Here is a 16316-nt window from a genome sequence, read left to right as displayed (position 1 = left end):
CAGAGAAGGCATAATGACGGGCAGAAGGGCAGTCTGTCTCCTGAAGGGGGCAGCTTGGGGACATTTTAAGAGGTGGACCAAATTTTCTCTTCATTGTTATAAAATGTACTTCTTATAATAATATAAGTACAAAATATGGTCCATATTATAGAGGATGTTTAAAGCTGCTACAAGCAGCTAAACTGGACTCATTATCTTTTGCACAAACCGATCTACATATTGAAATATTGATATCTTTATACAAGTGGCCACCGGCATTTGGTCGGTGTATTCAGGTTCCGGGGTTTGAGCGGCTCGCCCCGGAACTTGTATAAAAGGTCGGGTGTGTCGTCACACGCCAACTTTTGTCAATTCAACCCAGGAGCTCGTGTGTGTGTGTGTGTGTGTGTGTGTGTGTGTGTATGTGCAGGAAGGTCAGAAGGTGTGTGGCGTTAAATAATTGTGTTATGATTGAACTCTGTTTGTGCTTTTCTGTGAATGGAGGCATACCTGTCGCCAGCTCAAAATTTGAACCCTTGGCAGGCGAAGCGAGGGAATTGTTATAACATTGTAAATTACTGACGCTGTTGGTTTGAGCAATTTTAACTGAAACTGTAAGTATGAATTGACAATGTTTTGTGTGTTTTAGTTTCACGGTGTGACAAATAAAGACCAGATTGAGCACCAGTCGAACACTACCGCTGTGTCATTGATGCCGAGGGCAGCTACACTTTATATGTTTATAGTTTATAGCGTGTGTGTTGTTCTGAGGCACGTGTTCGTACCTGGACTGGGCCAGGGGTTAGTTTAGTTTAAGTATTACACACTCATGTAAGGACTTCTTTGTCAGTGACACTAGGTGCAGGGGTGCTGTTTCACTTGTTGTTCGGTTCAGTTAGTCTCGTTTAGTTAGTCAGGTTTTATTTCTATTGTGTTTTACTTCACTCTAGGTTAGAGTCCTTCTTTGGTAAACTAAGTAATTAAAGTAATAAATATGTTTGATATTTCTATTTAAAGTTTTCTATCAAACATAATGAAAATGAAGTTATTCTAGAAATAATAAGGCCTAACATATTTAAACTTCTGGAAAATTGATAATGTATATAATCTAAGTGACATGTGCTTATGTCCCCTTATTTATAAATTCAATTGTTATAAAACCAAATGATTATGAAAACAACAATTGTCAGAAGACAAACAGCTCGCTCAGCCGATAGGCGGCTTCATTGAGTGTTTGTCCCGGCCGCTCACAGTGGATGTGTGATGTGTTACACAGAAAAAAACCCTCAGAACATCACAGCTAGCACCCTAAATTAAAAAAAAGCAGCGAGGCGTTTTAAGCTGCAACAATCACAGAAAAAGCTGTGAAATCCTGGAGGGACTGCATGAAGTCGTACTGCTGTATTCCAGGTTGTAAATGGTAAAAATAAAGGGCACCTGCTAATTGTTATCATTTAATCACTTCTCCATAGATGAGCAACCGATGAGACCATTGATGGTGAAGGAGGGAAATCTGTCGACATATCAAAGCACGACATATTTTATAACCCATTAGCTACCTTTAGACTATCGCTAATGCTAGCATCTAAGCACTTCCTTCATTATGTTAGCCAGTAAGCACGTTAACTAGTTAAGCGCTTTGACGCCCTCTAATGGAGCGCAAATAAACTGCATCATGAGCTGAACTGAAACAGTAAATACACACGAACCGTTTTCAAAAATAAAACAAACACTTTTAATAAATGTGAAAGTTTAATGATCAATAATTTACAAATCTGGTCTCATGTCACAGGTTCAATTAAGATATATTCATTTTTGTGAATAGCATCAACATTATTTTTATCCACTCTATAATTTGAAGAGATAATCTGGCAGTGACTGACACACACACACACACACATAGACAGACAGACAGGCACACACACACACACACACACACACACACACACACACACACACACACACACACACACACACACACACACACACACACACACACACAATTTAGCATTGGCTAACAGCTCGATCCTCTCCAGCTCCTCCATCTCATCCACTGTTGTGCTGTTTTGACCTTCAGGGCCTCCGTACTGACCAGATGTGAAGACATACCTCGTTCTGTGTTTATCTCATCCTGTAACTGTCTCTCCCAGTGTTCTCTGTTCATCAGCTCTGTCTGGTTCTGCGTCAGCCGCTGCTCCAGCTCCTCCAGTTCCCCGGCTGGGACCGGATTCAGACCAGCAGACGATCTGTCCCGCTCCCAAACATCCGTCTCCCTCTCCGGAGCTTGAAGCTGAATCTCCAGGTCTTCTAGCCTCTTCTGTTGCTGCAGAATCTGCCTAAACACCTCTTCTTTAGAGGAGGAAGAAGGAAGAGCATTGACAGTGTTAAAGGGATCAAGGAGAGACACCAGGGAAGCTCTTGGTTCCGGGGAGGCTCGAGGCGATGGAGACCAGGCCCTGTTTGATTTCATCCTCCTGGGACTTGTTGACGGACCCAAACTGAAGGTGAGAGCTTTGTGTGGCTTTGTGCGGCCTTTAAGGGGCTCTGGTTCTGATGGTCTGGGCAGAGGATGAGCCTCTCTGGTGGGTGTGTCCCTGCCATCACTGAGGCTGGGACCCGTCCTCCGCAGAATTAACTGGACCTCTGCAGCCTGCTGCCCCAGCTGAGCCAGAAGCTGCAGAAAATACAAGCAGGAAGGGAAGGTCAGACCACAACATGAAACAGGACTGCAACCCAGGTCTGAAAGATGAACATCCTGTGTTGTTTTTCCCATCAATGGCTACTACTACTTCGCTAAACAGGACTTTCCCGTTCTTTTTACTACGTCACTTACAATACAGTAAGTTAGAGGCCCAATGTATCTCATGCAGAAGCTAAAATGCCAAACGGACTGTTTTTTTACCTGGGGTGGCACAAGAGAAAAGACTGTAGGATCATTTATATCAGGGTATATGCCTTTGGACGTGTGCTCAGCAAATCTCACAGACGGTCATTTATGGGGCGACACCTGCGAGCTAGTTCAGGCAGACAACTCGAGCTGCACTGATTTAATAATTGATATCGTCACTTCCACATCACCTGACAAACACTTCCTCCCAATTAGCGGTCTATTTTAGCTGCTTAAGATTTCCCGTCTCTCCCTCTGCTCTGTCATTGCCATCGCTGCCCTGCACCATTACTGCGCTCTTACTTTCAGCCCCACCACCACCCCAGCATCCACCTGCACGTCCGAATGGGGGGTTCAAGATGTTATCTCATCACTCCTCAATTTCAGCATGTAAAATAAATCGTCGAGGAGTGATGAGGTCGGAGCCTGGACGCCAAACACAAGCTGTGTTCTGCTGCTGCAACAAACATTTCAAACTATAACAAAGTGAGCTGTCTGACTGAAATATATTTCATGGTCAGAAACAAGAAAATCCATCTTTTGGTAAGTTCAAAACCTTTTTGGAAATTCCCGTCTACCTTTGACCGTCCTGTACCTGCGCCTCTGCTACCTGAGTGAGTGGGCACAGCCTATATACACATCTGGACTTCTACAGATGTCTCATCCCTGTATAAGTGTGATCTGAGTGTGTGATATGGAAACCAGTAAAACTTTTCCAGAATAAAACATAGGACTGTAACTCCGACCTTTGTCTTTATTCTAACAGACGTGTCATTGAGTTATTTCTAATCTTTGATCTAGACTACCTTTAGGGAAAGTCGGTATTCCTCCAAACCAAACCCTCTACAGATTCCTATCTGATAAAGCTCATTAGAATATGTGAACAAGCCTGTGTCGAAAGAAAAACTGAGCCACTTACCAACTGATTGTGCAAGAGCTATAACGACATCCTGGCAGGAAGTGTTCAGTGACAGGCCACACACCACTCTGACCACACCCTCCAGCCACACCTTCAGCTCCATCACTCTGTTCCAGCACTACAAGTGATCTGCAAGGAGACAGACGGAGACATCTGAAAACTGTATGTGTAATGCAATTTCAATAGAAAACAATATATATCCATTTAAAACATGAAATCAATACACGCATTAACCATTCAGGAAACATAAGCTATGAAAAGACCCCAAAAATAAAATCCACACCACTGGAGTTTGGTGATGTAGGATATACATGTGAGGGTTTTACATTTGTCTCTAGTCAGAGGTTTAGTTTGTTGTTTCTTCTAGTTTTAATAAAGCTTGCTGGCAATATTGCAAATCAATGGACAGGACTGATATATTGCATTATTGAATTTTAATATTGTTTTTGCATCAAGTGATAAAGTACTTTGTTTTGCAGTGGAGGAACAACTACTCCGAGTCATTACCAAGTAAAACAGTCAAGAGCAAATATGCTCCTCCTGTGTGAAAAATTGTACTTAAAATATCAAAAGAAGGCTAGTTATTATGCAAATTACTTGACATGTATTAAATTGTAGTAAAATACAATATTTCTCTGAATTATAATAAAAATACATGAAATGTCCCCAGAAACCTCCAGAAGGGTTAGTGTCAGGTAAGTGCTCGAACAGCTGAGCTACAGATACACCCTGACTCTGACTTCTTTTTACCTTCACTGATTTTACAATCAAAGACCAATTTTGGGGCTCAGTAAAAGAGTTAAAAAATGTTTTTCATTAGTTGATTTTCGTTGATAGAGTCAAAGACTGTATTCACTGTTTCTTTTGCTGCGTTTTCAGAAAGTGTGAACCAACATTACATACATGTTTATTAAGTTTCCATTACTCTGTTGAAATATTTTGTGTGTAGCAGACTGTTACTATCAATCAAGCAATCAATCAAATTTTACTTGTATAACGCCGAATCATAACCCAAGTTATCTCAAGACACTTTAGAGCAGGTCTATACCGTACTCTTTGTTATGACTTACATAATGAAGAAAGAGCCAGAATAGAAATATAAAAAATGTAATGTATTTAAAATAATATATTGCCCCTGTAGATTTGTAGCTCTCAGCTCTTTTTATTCAAATGTTAAAAGTTAGGGTGATGTGGTTGTCCAGAAAAGTCCGCTTAATTTAGCCTGCTAAACATAAAAATTGTCACGAAATATCAATAAAAACTAAACACACTTATTTATGTCTATAGATGTATGTATGTGTTTGGTGTTGCTTTAAACCGTCATACCTGAAATCAAAGCAAAACAACATTAAATGCAGCCTTTTACACTCTGGGATAAAATATATCACAACCGTTTAAATCTGTTTAACTTGCTCTCGTATGGATTACAGCACCACACGCTGTCTCTACAGAGCGACTACTGCCACCTGCTGGCGGACACAGAAACTGCACTAGAGCTACTGTAGCCGAGAGCAGGTGAGTTTTTCAGGGACTTAAATGTGCCAGAATGTATTTAAAGTAATTAGGACAAACAAATGATGAGGATGGGGACACTTTAGGGGGTTCATGGTATGAATACAATTTTAAATTAGTTGTAGGATATTTAAACCAGTACTGTTATACCTTAACACTAACGCATATTTAACACTCAAGTTTCAAGTTGTGATTTCAGTTATTTTTTTGAGTAGGGCAACTGACATGAAAGAAATTACATTAGTGTCTATTTTGAAATTTTTATCACATTTTATTGTTAAAAATATTAAAGACAATATTCCACTTTTATTACTAACTTAACCTGCACATTAAAAATACAAATAAACAATACAGCACACTTATAGTTACAGTAAAAATGGCCAAAAAACCCCAAATATATAAGCAAGTTTAACTTTGATGCAGCTGAATTTGACAAAATGTTGTTTAAAAGTGTGTTTTTAAAAATGTAAGCTGCACATTGAGGCTCTACTCTTTATTTACCATTGCCATGGGGAGTAATATTATCTGCACTTGATTATGTTTTCATTTCCCAGCCACGAGAATCAATGAAATATGCTTTTTGCTTAACAACAGACATAACAATTGACAGGCTATATGATTTAGTAATAAACTAATGATGTACTGTATCTATAATGAAACAATGTTGACACCATAAACTGAGAATCTGAGCAGTTTTTTTTAAAGATAAAATCACAATGATATTGCTTTAAATCATTTGAATATTCAGTTTGACCCGTTGCTTCTTTTTTGGTTTTGATTTCTTCTATTGACATTTTTTTACACTTTTATAACTTTACTAATGTTTCAAAGCCCATTTCGGTTGTCAAAAGGCCTCTGACAAGATTGAATGTGTCCGCTGTAAAATATGAGGAGAGTTCCCCCCCCAAGTGTGATCGTTTGTCAGACACAGAGGCAAAAACCAAAATATATTTAATGCTGCTGCTGACACAGCCAACAACATGTTCACATCTAAGTTCTAGAACCGTTTCTAGTGTTTTATTTAAATACACATTGTAGATCACTGACAACTCTACAGTTTTTAATGCAAACAAAGATGAGAAATTTAAGTTTTCAAATTGTATTTTTATTTTTTCACATTTTTTAGGCAAATTATTTTAAGTGTGGGAAGAAACCAAGTGTGGCTGGTAGCACAGAGAAGAAGCTGGACATGATACAGGACTTCATTTTGATTAGATTTTTTCAGATTTTTTAATTTAACTTTTTTTTGCTAAATTATTTTAACTGTGGGAAGAAACCGAAGCGCTCGGAGTAAACCCATGCCTACACAGGGAGCCTCCTCACAGCAATGGGGTCAAGGCTCTGATGTGAACCTTCACCTCCTTGCTGCGAGTTAAACACTGACGCCCTGTGGGGCCTGAAGTCCTGCATCATGTCCCACCTACCCAAAGAAAAAACCCATGATGACTAGCTACGTTGGAACATGGCAGTGAACGGCTTGGCCACGGTCTTAAAGACGGATCGGAAGAACCCTTTGATGCCGGTTTTCTTCTTTGGAGCCTCCAGATGTCTCTTTAAGGTTCCCACTATGTGCTGCATGACCGTCTGTTGCTGCAGCAGCATGCTCCTCCAGATCTCCTCTGCACCTAGATCTTTACACAGCTCCTTGTACACTGCCTTCGAAGTCTTATTAATGCTGTCAATACTAAGACTGACCTCGATCTTGGAGCCTTCCATCTCTGCCCAGAGCAGCTCTGTCATTATTCTGAGGTGTTCTTTGAAGATGTCATTGGGCTGGTAAAGCTCAAGTTTTTTAAGAATCTGATATGCCAGCCCTGACACCATAACCTCACAGGTCAGTTTGTCCCACTTTTGTCCTTCTGTCTCACCTGTTGCTGGCTGTGCTGTCTCCTTTGCTTTTTCACTGACAGCTGGCTCATCAGTGACAGAAGCTGGTGCTGCGGTTAACAGGGGTGTCGTCTGCGTTTCTTCCTGTAACCAAGAAGCTTTAGGTCCTGAAAGACTTTTCACAACTCCCTCAATCAGCCTCAGAGCACCAGTAGACGGGTGTGTACTCCTCTCATACTTCCCCGCCTGCTGGTTGAGCCAGTTCCACATCAGCTTCATAAGCCTGTCGAATTCGGTGCGAATTAAACCCATGATGTGCACCTTTTGTTTCTTCTGTGGGTTCAGATTATTGAATATGAATTCACCCAGCATCTTCTGTGTGAATTCATGCAGACCGTTAGTGATGTCTCTGGCCATTCTCCTGAACAGACACATCACATCTGTGCCCGCTCTCCCGTCCTGTTCTTCTTCTGGTGGGATCATGTCCTCCACCAGGCAGTCCACGCCGTCGATTAGCAGCTTCATCGATGTTTTGTCTTTCTTTGGTAAGATGTCTTGGAACACTCTCTGAAGCTTTGCCACGACGTTGAGGATTGACTTCTTGGCAAACTTTTGGATGAAAAAGGCCTCTATTCTTCTCAACACCTTTGTCCAGCAGGATGTTGGTTCAGATGAGATCACTGACACACATCTCCAGTGAGGTGGGTCTTCAGACTCCAGTTCAGCGTTGGCCATAATAACTTCCACAATGTCAGAAGCTGCCTGGTCTGTGTCTTTGTCAGAGCTGGACACAAGCAGGCCTAACTCTTCCTTTGAAACCTCATTATCACCATCAAAGACAGCGATATCATTTGTTTGGGCCTCCAGGATTGACTTGATTCTTTTAAAAGCTGTGGCTTTCAAGCTTTTCATGGGAAGAGTCGTTGGTGATTCATCCTCCACCAGTGGCGTTACGGGGGTCTGATATGACCCCCTGGTTACATCCAGCTCCTCCTCCTTCTCCTCCTCCTGCTGCTGCTGTGTCTCTGGTTCCTCTGATGTCTGAGATTCATCTTCGTCACTTGACTCAGGCAGGAATGACATATTCTTTTTTATGATTTTCAAAATATTGATAAAGCATTTTGCAATTTTCAGTCTTCCGGTGATAGACTTGGGGACTTCGTTTCTCACGCCGCCCCGCTCGGAATTCACCCTCTCCGTCACTTCTGTGACCACGAGCTCTGTCGCCTCCTCCGTGCTCCGGCAGCGGATGTCCTCTCGAACACCCAACACCTCCGCGAGGGTCAATGGAATAGAGTCACCCACACACTCGCGGACTTGGTCCTCCGTGACGCCCCTCTGGGATTTGCTGGATCCACAAGAGCCTTTTGCAGTTTTCGGCCGACTCTGCAGTGAGTTCCTCTTCTGCACCATCTCATGAATGTATTTGGATAATATGCTAACAATATCCAAAACCATCTCGGAAACTATCACCATTACTTTTCTTTCGTGGGATCCACTCTCCAGATCGACCCACTGTTTCACCGTCAGCTTGTCCAGAAACTTGATGACAATCGGACGAAGTGTCTCGGTTGGAATGCCTGGAATGTGAAGTTCCATCTCCTCTTGTGTGTTTTGGCTCTGCATTGTTTTTTATTTAAGGGGATCCCTTTAAACAAATAAACAAATGTATGTCTTCTGACAGGCTGGAACTAAAATAACTTCTGCACTGAGAAAAACGGACCTGTACACCACTTCAGTTTATAACATTTCACTTCAAAGGCTGGCTTTGATGTCTTGACGTTGACGATGACGTCATTGGGAAAGTTCTTAGAATGTAATTCTAATATGGTTGGCCTGTCATGACGTCATATAAAATGGCATTTTTTTAAATCAAAGAAATATATATATTTATTTATTTTTAAACTTTATTGAGATTTGAAATTGACAAAAGGGATCCAGATAGTAAGGTTATATTAACTTCTATCTGATGAAACATGATGTATCACAGAAACTAAATATAATTGTGTGAAGTGTATCAGTGAAGGAAGTTCTTAAGAAAATGTTTTGCTTTATTTAATTTTTTTTCTCATGTGTTGAACATTCCAAAAAGGCACAGTTCTGAACAGACAGTTTTTGTATTTATTCAAATCCAAACAAAACCAGGACCACAGACTCCTTCAGTTTGATCAGTTCATAGAAGGCATTAAGATAAGTCTCCAGAGGGGGGCAGTAAAGGGGCATTTAAGGTAGTGGACCAATTGTCATCCTTATTGCTCTAAAATTAACTGTCTAAGGAAGCTTAAAGAATAATGACCCCTCCCAAAAAATGGACTTTAATTTCCTAAAACAGCAAACATGCCTATGCGGGTGTACTGTGAAAAAAATGTGGTTTAACCAGGGAAGTTTTTACCCATTTTTACAGCATTATTTGCCCCCATGTGGGTTTTCTGTTGGTGGCCCACAGAAAGCCTTCTTGTCACAGAACTAATGAAGCAAATCTCTCTTTCATATAGCCTATTTATAGTAATATATCACATATTGTAAAAAACAAACAAAAAAAAAGGCCCTCTGTTGCAGTTCATACTTGTCAGAAGATCACCGGGGGAGCTTCCCACTGGGGCCTGAAGTGTAACAGTTATGTTAACCACAGATCTTTTAATTAAGTCCTGTCCTTTTCTTTTGTGCTTTCTTTATTGTCACTTATGAACCTCAACTGTCAAGGGAGAATGTGGCACACACTCACTATCCCTTCTGCATGTGTGTCTCCCTTACGTCACAGAGATGTGTGTGCATGTGTAAATTGTCCCAAGATGAATGAAAGTTCATGGTGAATGAGATGCTTGAATGCTGCTGTCCGCTATTTTAACTGGCGTTGTGGCGTTATTTTTGGCATACTGCACATTTTGCTTTTGTTTGCATACTGCATACTTTATATAGTAGGCTACATGTTGGAGCCAAAATGTGATTTTTTTCTGTCTTTCATTTCTCCTGCCATGAGAACTTCTGTTACTTAGATCGTTTGTGGGGATCATTTTGTATTTATTTGGAATTTGGTAACTGAACACTAATTGGAGCCTTGTTCTGTATAGGGCTTCAGGTGATTGCTGGCAGGTGTGGATTGAAGCAAACAGTTTTGGACGGATTATTGGACATTGTGATTTCTGAAAACGTGTTTAATAATAGGATGTGATATTTTAAAGGGAAGAAATATGTGGACATTCGATCTGTTACTTTGGCTGGAGCACGAGTCCGAAACTTCCACAACTTGCACCTCAACGTTAGTGTCTATTTAGATAAAAATTAGTTTGTATAAATTAGGCACTAACTACATTTTAGTCAAATCAGTATGTACTGCTAGTATAGTATGGAATTTGGAGTTTTTATAGATGCTCACGTCATAAGAAAGCTCCTGGACCCTGTGAGGAGTAACTGCAGATGTTCCCTGAAGCTTGGATCTGGGCATCCTCCAGGCAGACCACCATGGTGGACAGTTTTAAAGTCCAGCCTGAAATCCAACTTCAGCCTCGACTGTTTTCCTCCTTTGTCCCTTTGCTTCAGGTAACATCACATGAGCTTGTGAGTACAACATTTTATTGTTCTATCAAGACTATGAGTCATTCTAGTTTAGTTGTGTTGTTGATTTATATTTTGGTGTTTTGATATCATGTCCTTTTTTCCTCGGTCACTTTGTCTCTTGTTGTCATGAGTTCTTATTGTTTAGTTTGTATATTGTGTTCCTGTCTTGGTTTAGTCTGGTTTAGTTGTGCATTTCATGTAGAGAATTTCCTGTTTTACTTTGTAGTCCTGTCAGTCCTGAGTTTGGTTCCTAGTGTTTCCTGTTTTATTTTGTAGTTCTTGCCCCTTGTATGTCATGTCTTGTTTTACTTCCCTCCGTTGTTCTGTTTCCCGCCTTTCAGATTGTTTTCACCTGCCCTTGATTGTCTCACCTGTGTCTAATTAGCTTCACCTCCCAGGTTTATTAAGTCTTTGTGCTCCCTTGTGTCAGTGTCGGTTCGTCTTCATCTTTATCCCGAATCTTTGTCAGTGATCCTGTTACCCGAACCTGTACCTGGACTTTCTTGTGACTCCCTATGTTTCTGTTGGATTTTTGGTTTTGCCTTTCAGTTGGATATTTTTGTTGGATTTCTACCTGGACTGTTTCCCAGTAAGCTTTTGTTTGTTGCCCTTTTGTCTTTTGTTAATTCAACTTTTGTTTGGTCTGCCCCTTGGGTCCTCTCCCTTTTTGTTTTAGTCCAAACCCATCATGTTTCAACAGACTATATTATTGTTTTGTATTGTGTAGCTGTCTAAGGTGAAGCAATAAAGAATTTTTTTGCATGAAATTATGGCCTTCAAAAAGATTTTTATTTAAACTATTGTGATTACAAAAGACAAAAGTCAGCAATCAAGTGACTTGTCTTAAACTGTAAAATGACATAGTTAGAAGCAGATGTGAAGCTTAATCAGATCCCACAACGACAAGAAACAACACTGAACAATCACCTAGCAGCTGCAGTGATAGATGATCAGAGTTCATTGATATAAAACTTATTTCCTGGTTTCCCATTTCCAAAGGTACACATCTCTCCTCCTTCAGGTTACACACCTGTGGACAAATCTATTTTAATTTGCACATAATTAGATACATGAACACCCAAATCCCTCAGCAGACATAATCTAAATAACTGCTTATATTCCAGTGTAATTAATATGGAATTGTTTCTCTGCCCACACTGCTGCCTTGACTTTCAAGTGTGGGCAGAGGCTGGTATTTCACCCCTGATATTTTGGCTTTGTACACGGCCACTCCGCTGATCATGCCAACAGCTGCAAGAAGACATCCAGCGATGAAAACCAGGTTGAGATTCAGGTTGATCCCTGGAGAAAAGAGAAGCACAACTTGAATCTGATCATGTCCAAACTGGGAGTCAAACAAGGCAGGTGTGCTGTGAAGAAAGCACTTCCTGTTTTCCTACCTGGGCTTTCTGTCCCGTCTGATGCTGATCTCACTGATCTCTTCAGGTGCAGGGGACCCTGGGAAATGAAGTGCGCCGTACTCTGGGTGACAGCCGCTCTCTTAGGCTTGTAATTGCGGGGATTATTGGACAGTGTGGGGTTGAGGCATCCCTGCGAGCACCTGGTGTTGGGGTCTCCTGCTTGACACATCAGGACTGAGCAGCTGATGTACACCTGAATACAACAGGACATGTGCTCGTTATGTCAGGAAATTAACTGTTTTCAGCAGGATCCCTGAGAGGCAAGATACAACAAGAAAACTGTGGTCATCCATTTGTAAGTCATGGAAATAAATGTTTTGCAGCACAATAAGTTCGCAGGATAACTTCTCTAAGTTACTTTTTCTAATCTATGAAAATATGTCAGAAATTTGCCAGATGAAATAAAATAAACATCCCATTTTCCTACATATTTGTGGGTGTAATCTTCATTTTTCACAGCTACCCCATGTACTACTGGACTTTGTTTCTGGACTGAAACAATGACTGCATACAAAGATTGACAAGGCGTCTCACTGTACAACAATGAGGGCAAAATATCCCCTGGGGTAGGTGCTTCCATCTTGTACATTTGGAGCAATGACTGTATATAAAGATAGACAATGTGTCTCTCTATCTGCTCTCGTTGTACAAAAGTGAAGCCAAAATAACCCCGCAGTGGGCGCTGTCATCTGGCACATTTGGAGCCAGAGTCTGCACAGTAGAGATGGGCTGGTGGAGCCGCGGTATTGACATACCGCCCCTACCTCTAACCAGAACACACCTTTACCCGATCAACAAAACAACAAATATCCCTCATGTGTAGTTAACAGCAGAACAGTTCAGTGACTGTAGTGTTAGTGTTACTGTTAGTTATATCTCCTGTCAATCATGAGGCCACGCCCCCTTTTATAGCATCAAATAACTAATTCAAAGTAAACTTGTCAGAAAAATGAACACTGTGACATAAATCAGCATGATAAGAACTAACTATAATGACAGAAACCATGTTTGAGAAAAAATGTTTTTGACGTGTATTTTGATTTTATAGTTTGAATCATGTCCCATCTGTTAACATGGAGGAGGCGGGCTTTATGAGCTATACTGCAGCCAGTCAGCAGGGGGCGATAGAGAGGGTTTGGCTTCACTTTAGGGAGCTGTCATGTCGGCCATCTTTTTATACAGTCTATGGACTGAAAGCATTGATATTTCAATGTCCCCATGCACTGCACAAACAACTTAGACATCATTTTATAAATTCCGTTAGATTAAAAAAAAAACAATTTGAGTTACTTGAGTTTCTCCAGTCTAACCACAAAGTGCATTCTTCACCTGGTCGTGTAAGCCAATGAACTTGAAGGCCTCCATGCTGAACCTGAACTGTCTGCTATGGGCAGGAGAATGGATTCTAACAGTTGAGTCCACGTTGCACCTGTCAGAGCAAATAAAAAAGTTCATGGGCAGAGGAGTTATTGTTTTGAGAGTGTCGATAAAAGCAGAAGATAAACAGAAAAAAACAAACAAAAAAAACACTCCCTAACTGTAATCAGAGCTTACAGAGCTTAGGGGGCGTACTCATGCCTACCCATTATCAATGATGGGGTAGGTTGGCCGGTAGTTGGGGTTGTCATATGGTGAAGCTCTGCAGGACTCCACAAACAGCTCGGTGTTGCTGACTGAAGACGTGGCCTCGATCTGCATGTAGATCCTGTTCCCTAAGCCGTACTCCAGAGGGTAAGAGCTCGGATCCATCATGGTCTGGAACTGGGCGTTAGGAAAGAACTCAAACTGGTACTTGAACTTTCCAAAGCCTTTCTCCCACACTGTGGTAATATTTCTGTGTGCTGTGAAGGCCTGAGTCACGTTCCCCCGTTTGGGGTACTGACAGTAGAACTTAACTTCCAGCAGGTGTTTCCTGGTGATCAGGTTTCTGCTGTTGTCAACTGTGCTGATTTCATTCTTAAACTTTAGGTACTCGTCATCTTCCTGCAGAGTAAGAGGATATGCATTCAGTCCTCACACTGTTAAGAAGGAAAAAGCAACAACTAAAAAAGGAACAAATGACCCCGTTACCTCGATCTGAGTGCCGCAGGCGTTGAGGGGGATGATGGCGATGACATGAGTGCTGTTTGAGTGTGTCTGCAGGCTGCAGACGACGTTGGACGGGTCATTGAGCTGCAGATGATCCTCATGTAGTCTGGGAAACGTTGATTTGTCAACCTCTCCTCTCATTGTGGACTGCTTGCAGATCACATTAGCTTCCACTAGAGCAAGAGATGTGCAATCCCTTTTATTTTCATTGAAAAACACACATTATGTTGAGAGCTACGCATGTTTTAAAAAAAGGATCATGTGTAATAAAGCCAAAACCATATTTTTAACACGAAATTGCTCAAAGTTTGTCACACGTCAAAACCAAAGACAAACCCAAATGCACGACTCAGAGACCAGAGTTCACAAAAAAACAGTTTCTTTACTGAAACAGTAAACAGGTTACAAGGACAAAATATCCAGGCAGGCAAACCAAGTTAGAGGGATCAGACTGAGGCAGAGTCGGGAAACAGGCAGGGTCGATATCAGGATCAAAAACGGATAATAAGGCAGGATACAAAAACGCTGGAAGGTATAGGTACGAGACACTATGACAATCTGGCAGAGGGTGAGTGGGGAAGCACATGTTAAATAGTGTGGGGAGTGATTAGGGAATGAGGAGCAGGTGAGGTGAGACTACAGGTGAAGGGACTTGTCTAGATGAGGTAGGAGTGGTTAGGAGGTGGAGCTGGAGAGGAGGCGGGGTGAGTGAACTAAGGGTGAGGGGAGCTGAGAGATGAGAGTGACCGGGTCTGAAATGAGAGAATTAGTAAACAGAATATTGCAGACAAACAGAATGAATATTGCAGGTGTATAACTAAAACCATGACAAAGTTACAGTATGGATTTTTCTGAAGTGGGCTTGTATGAGGTACCATTAGTCAGTGCAGTGGTTGTCAAACGTTTTCAATCATTTCTCCAGCTCAGTGACCCCTGACCAGCACAGGAAAGTTATGGTAGAAAAAAAGTGTATTTGAAGACCAAAAACGTCTATACTGAAAAACACTTCATGAGGTCCGAGGCTTCATGCAGCTGTTGATCTAATTTAAACCCTTCCCAGCCTCTGCACTGTTTTTGTTGGGAGAAAATTAAGCAAGGGTTGTTTTTGCCTGTATTTTTTAGCTGTATCACTTCAACGATTCAAACCAAGAATCCATTTTGTTGATTGTCATTAAATATCAAAACTGCCTTTGGCTGATTTAACAACATAACAAACTTGATGTTATCGTGTTTGCTGTGACAGTTGACGGTCTACAACAGTTAACAATTGCACTGAAAATAAGAAAATTACAAATTAATTACAAAAGTACAATTATTATAGGAATTAAACATGACTGTACCTTTTTTATTTCAATACCGTTTGCAGTTCTCCAAAATACCTCTTGCTGTATTAGTACACCTGCAGAAACTCATATAGGCTAATGTAAACCAGGCATGTAGCCAAAGCATTAAGCATCATTATGTATATGTGCATCTATATTCATACCATTACAGCTTAAGTCACACTACAAAATGTTGATGCTTAAGTAGTAAATAGACTGACCTGTCCTCTCTCCAACGTCGACCACAACACACCTCATATCTGACTGATAGACGTTGGACCTGAAAAACATCCGAGGAACACTGAACACTTAAACTGTGGAGAGAAATGTAGCTGATTCATCATGAACATCATTAACAGGTACATCGTATACATCGTTGAATTTTATTTTTGCACAATTTACAATACACAAAAAGACAAAGATAACATGTAACAATATACAGTGAAGGGATTGACAGAAAACCCAATGGACTTATGTAAAGTCTCCACTGAAATAATGTTAGAAATTTCACAATTTTATAAAGAACACAAAATTAGCACAGGGAAATAATATAACAACATATGATGGCAAACAAATAATATATATACTGTATATTGACAACAATAATACAACTAGTATCAAATTAAAATTTAAAATAGAGATTGTCAGTGTGTAGTGTGTATGTATGTGAGTATGTGTTTTGAGAATACTTGAGGTAAACAAATAAAACATGGATACATGGACAACAATGCATCAAAAGAGTAGTTTGAAGACAGCAGTTAGATGGTCTTTACGGCAACATTTTATGAACAATTTTTTTAAAT

At 40.7% G+C, this 16316-nt stretch overlaps 2 protein-coding genes across 2 annotated transcripts; both read right to left on the bottom strand.

Annotated features, from left to right (window-relative positions):
- Positions 1–1993: 1993 nt before the first annotated feature.
- Positions 1994–3888, bottom strand: LOC138588634 (ras association domain-containing protein 8-like). Its single transcript, XM_069658865.1, has 2 exons — positions 3859–3888; positions 1994–2653 (listed from the first exon to the last, which is right to left on the bottom strand). The coding sequence occupies exons 1-2, from the start codon at positions 3886–3888 to the stop codon at positions 1994–1996; spliced, it is 690 nt and encodes a 229-aa protein (XP_069514966.1).
- Positions 3889–13408: 9520 nt separating this feature from the next.
- Positions 13409–15887, bottom strand: LOC138588626 (CUB and zona pellucida-like domain-containing protein 1). The gene is made up of 5 exons (XM_069658854.1): positions 15877–15887; positions 15735–15793; positions 14174–14364; positions 13686–14086; positions 13409–13532 (listed from the first exon to the last, which is right to left on the bottom strand). Exons 1-5 carry the CDS (start codon positions 15885–15887, stop codon positions 13409–13411), a joined length of 786 nt encoding a protein of 261 aa, XP_069514955.1.
- Positions 15888–16316: the final 429 nt, after the last annotated feature.

The sequence above is a fragment of the Semicossyphus pulcher genome, unplaced genomic scaffold (assembly GCF_022749685.1).
Source record: "Semicossyphus pulcher isolate SPU_LCO1_2020_fin unplaced genomic scaffold, fSemPul1.0.p SCAF_1, whole genome shotgun sequence".
NCBI lineage: Eukaryota > Metazoa > Chordata > Actinopteri > Labriformes > Labridae > Semicossyphus > Semicossyphus pulcher.
The sequence above is the reverse complement of the archived record's forward strand: the minus strand, read 5'-3'. Positions and strand labels throughout refer to the sequence as shown.

Excerpts from the sequence above, each read along its gene's own strand:
- LOC138588634 (XM_069658865.1), bottom strand. The coding sequence starts at position 3,888 with ATGGAGCTGAAGGTGTGGCTGGAGGGTGTG. Across the intron at positions 2,654-3,858 it reads AGGTGTGGCTGGAGGGTGTG|CTTCTGGCTCAGCTGGGGCA; the intron begins GTCAGAGTGGTG and ends TATTTTCTGCAG.
- LOC138588626 (XM_069658854.1), bottom strand. Across the intron at positions 14,365-15,734 it reads CGACGTTGGAGAGAGGACAG|TGGAAGCTAATGTGATCTGC; the intron begins GTCAGTCTATTT and ends CTCTTGCTCTAG. Across the intron at positions 14,087-14,173 it reads CCTGCGGCACTCAGATCGAG|GAAGATGACGAGTACCTAAA; the intron begins GTAACGGGGTCA and ends CTTACTCTGCAG.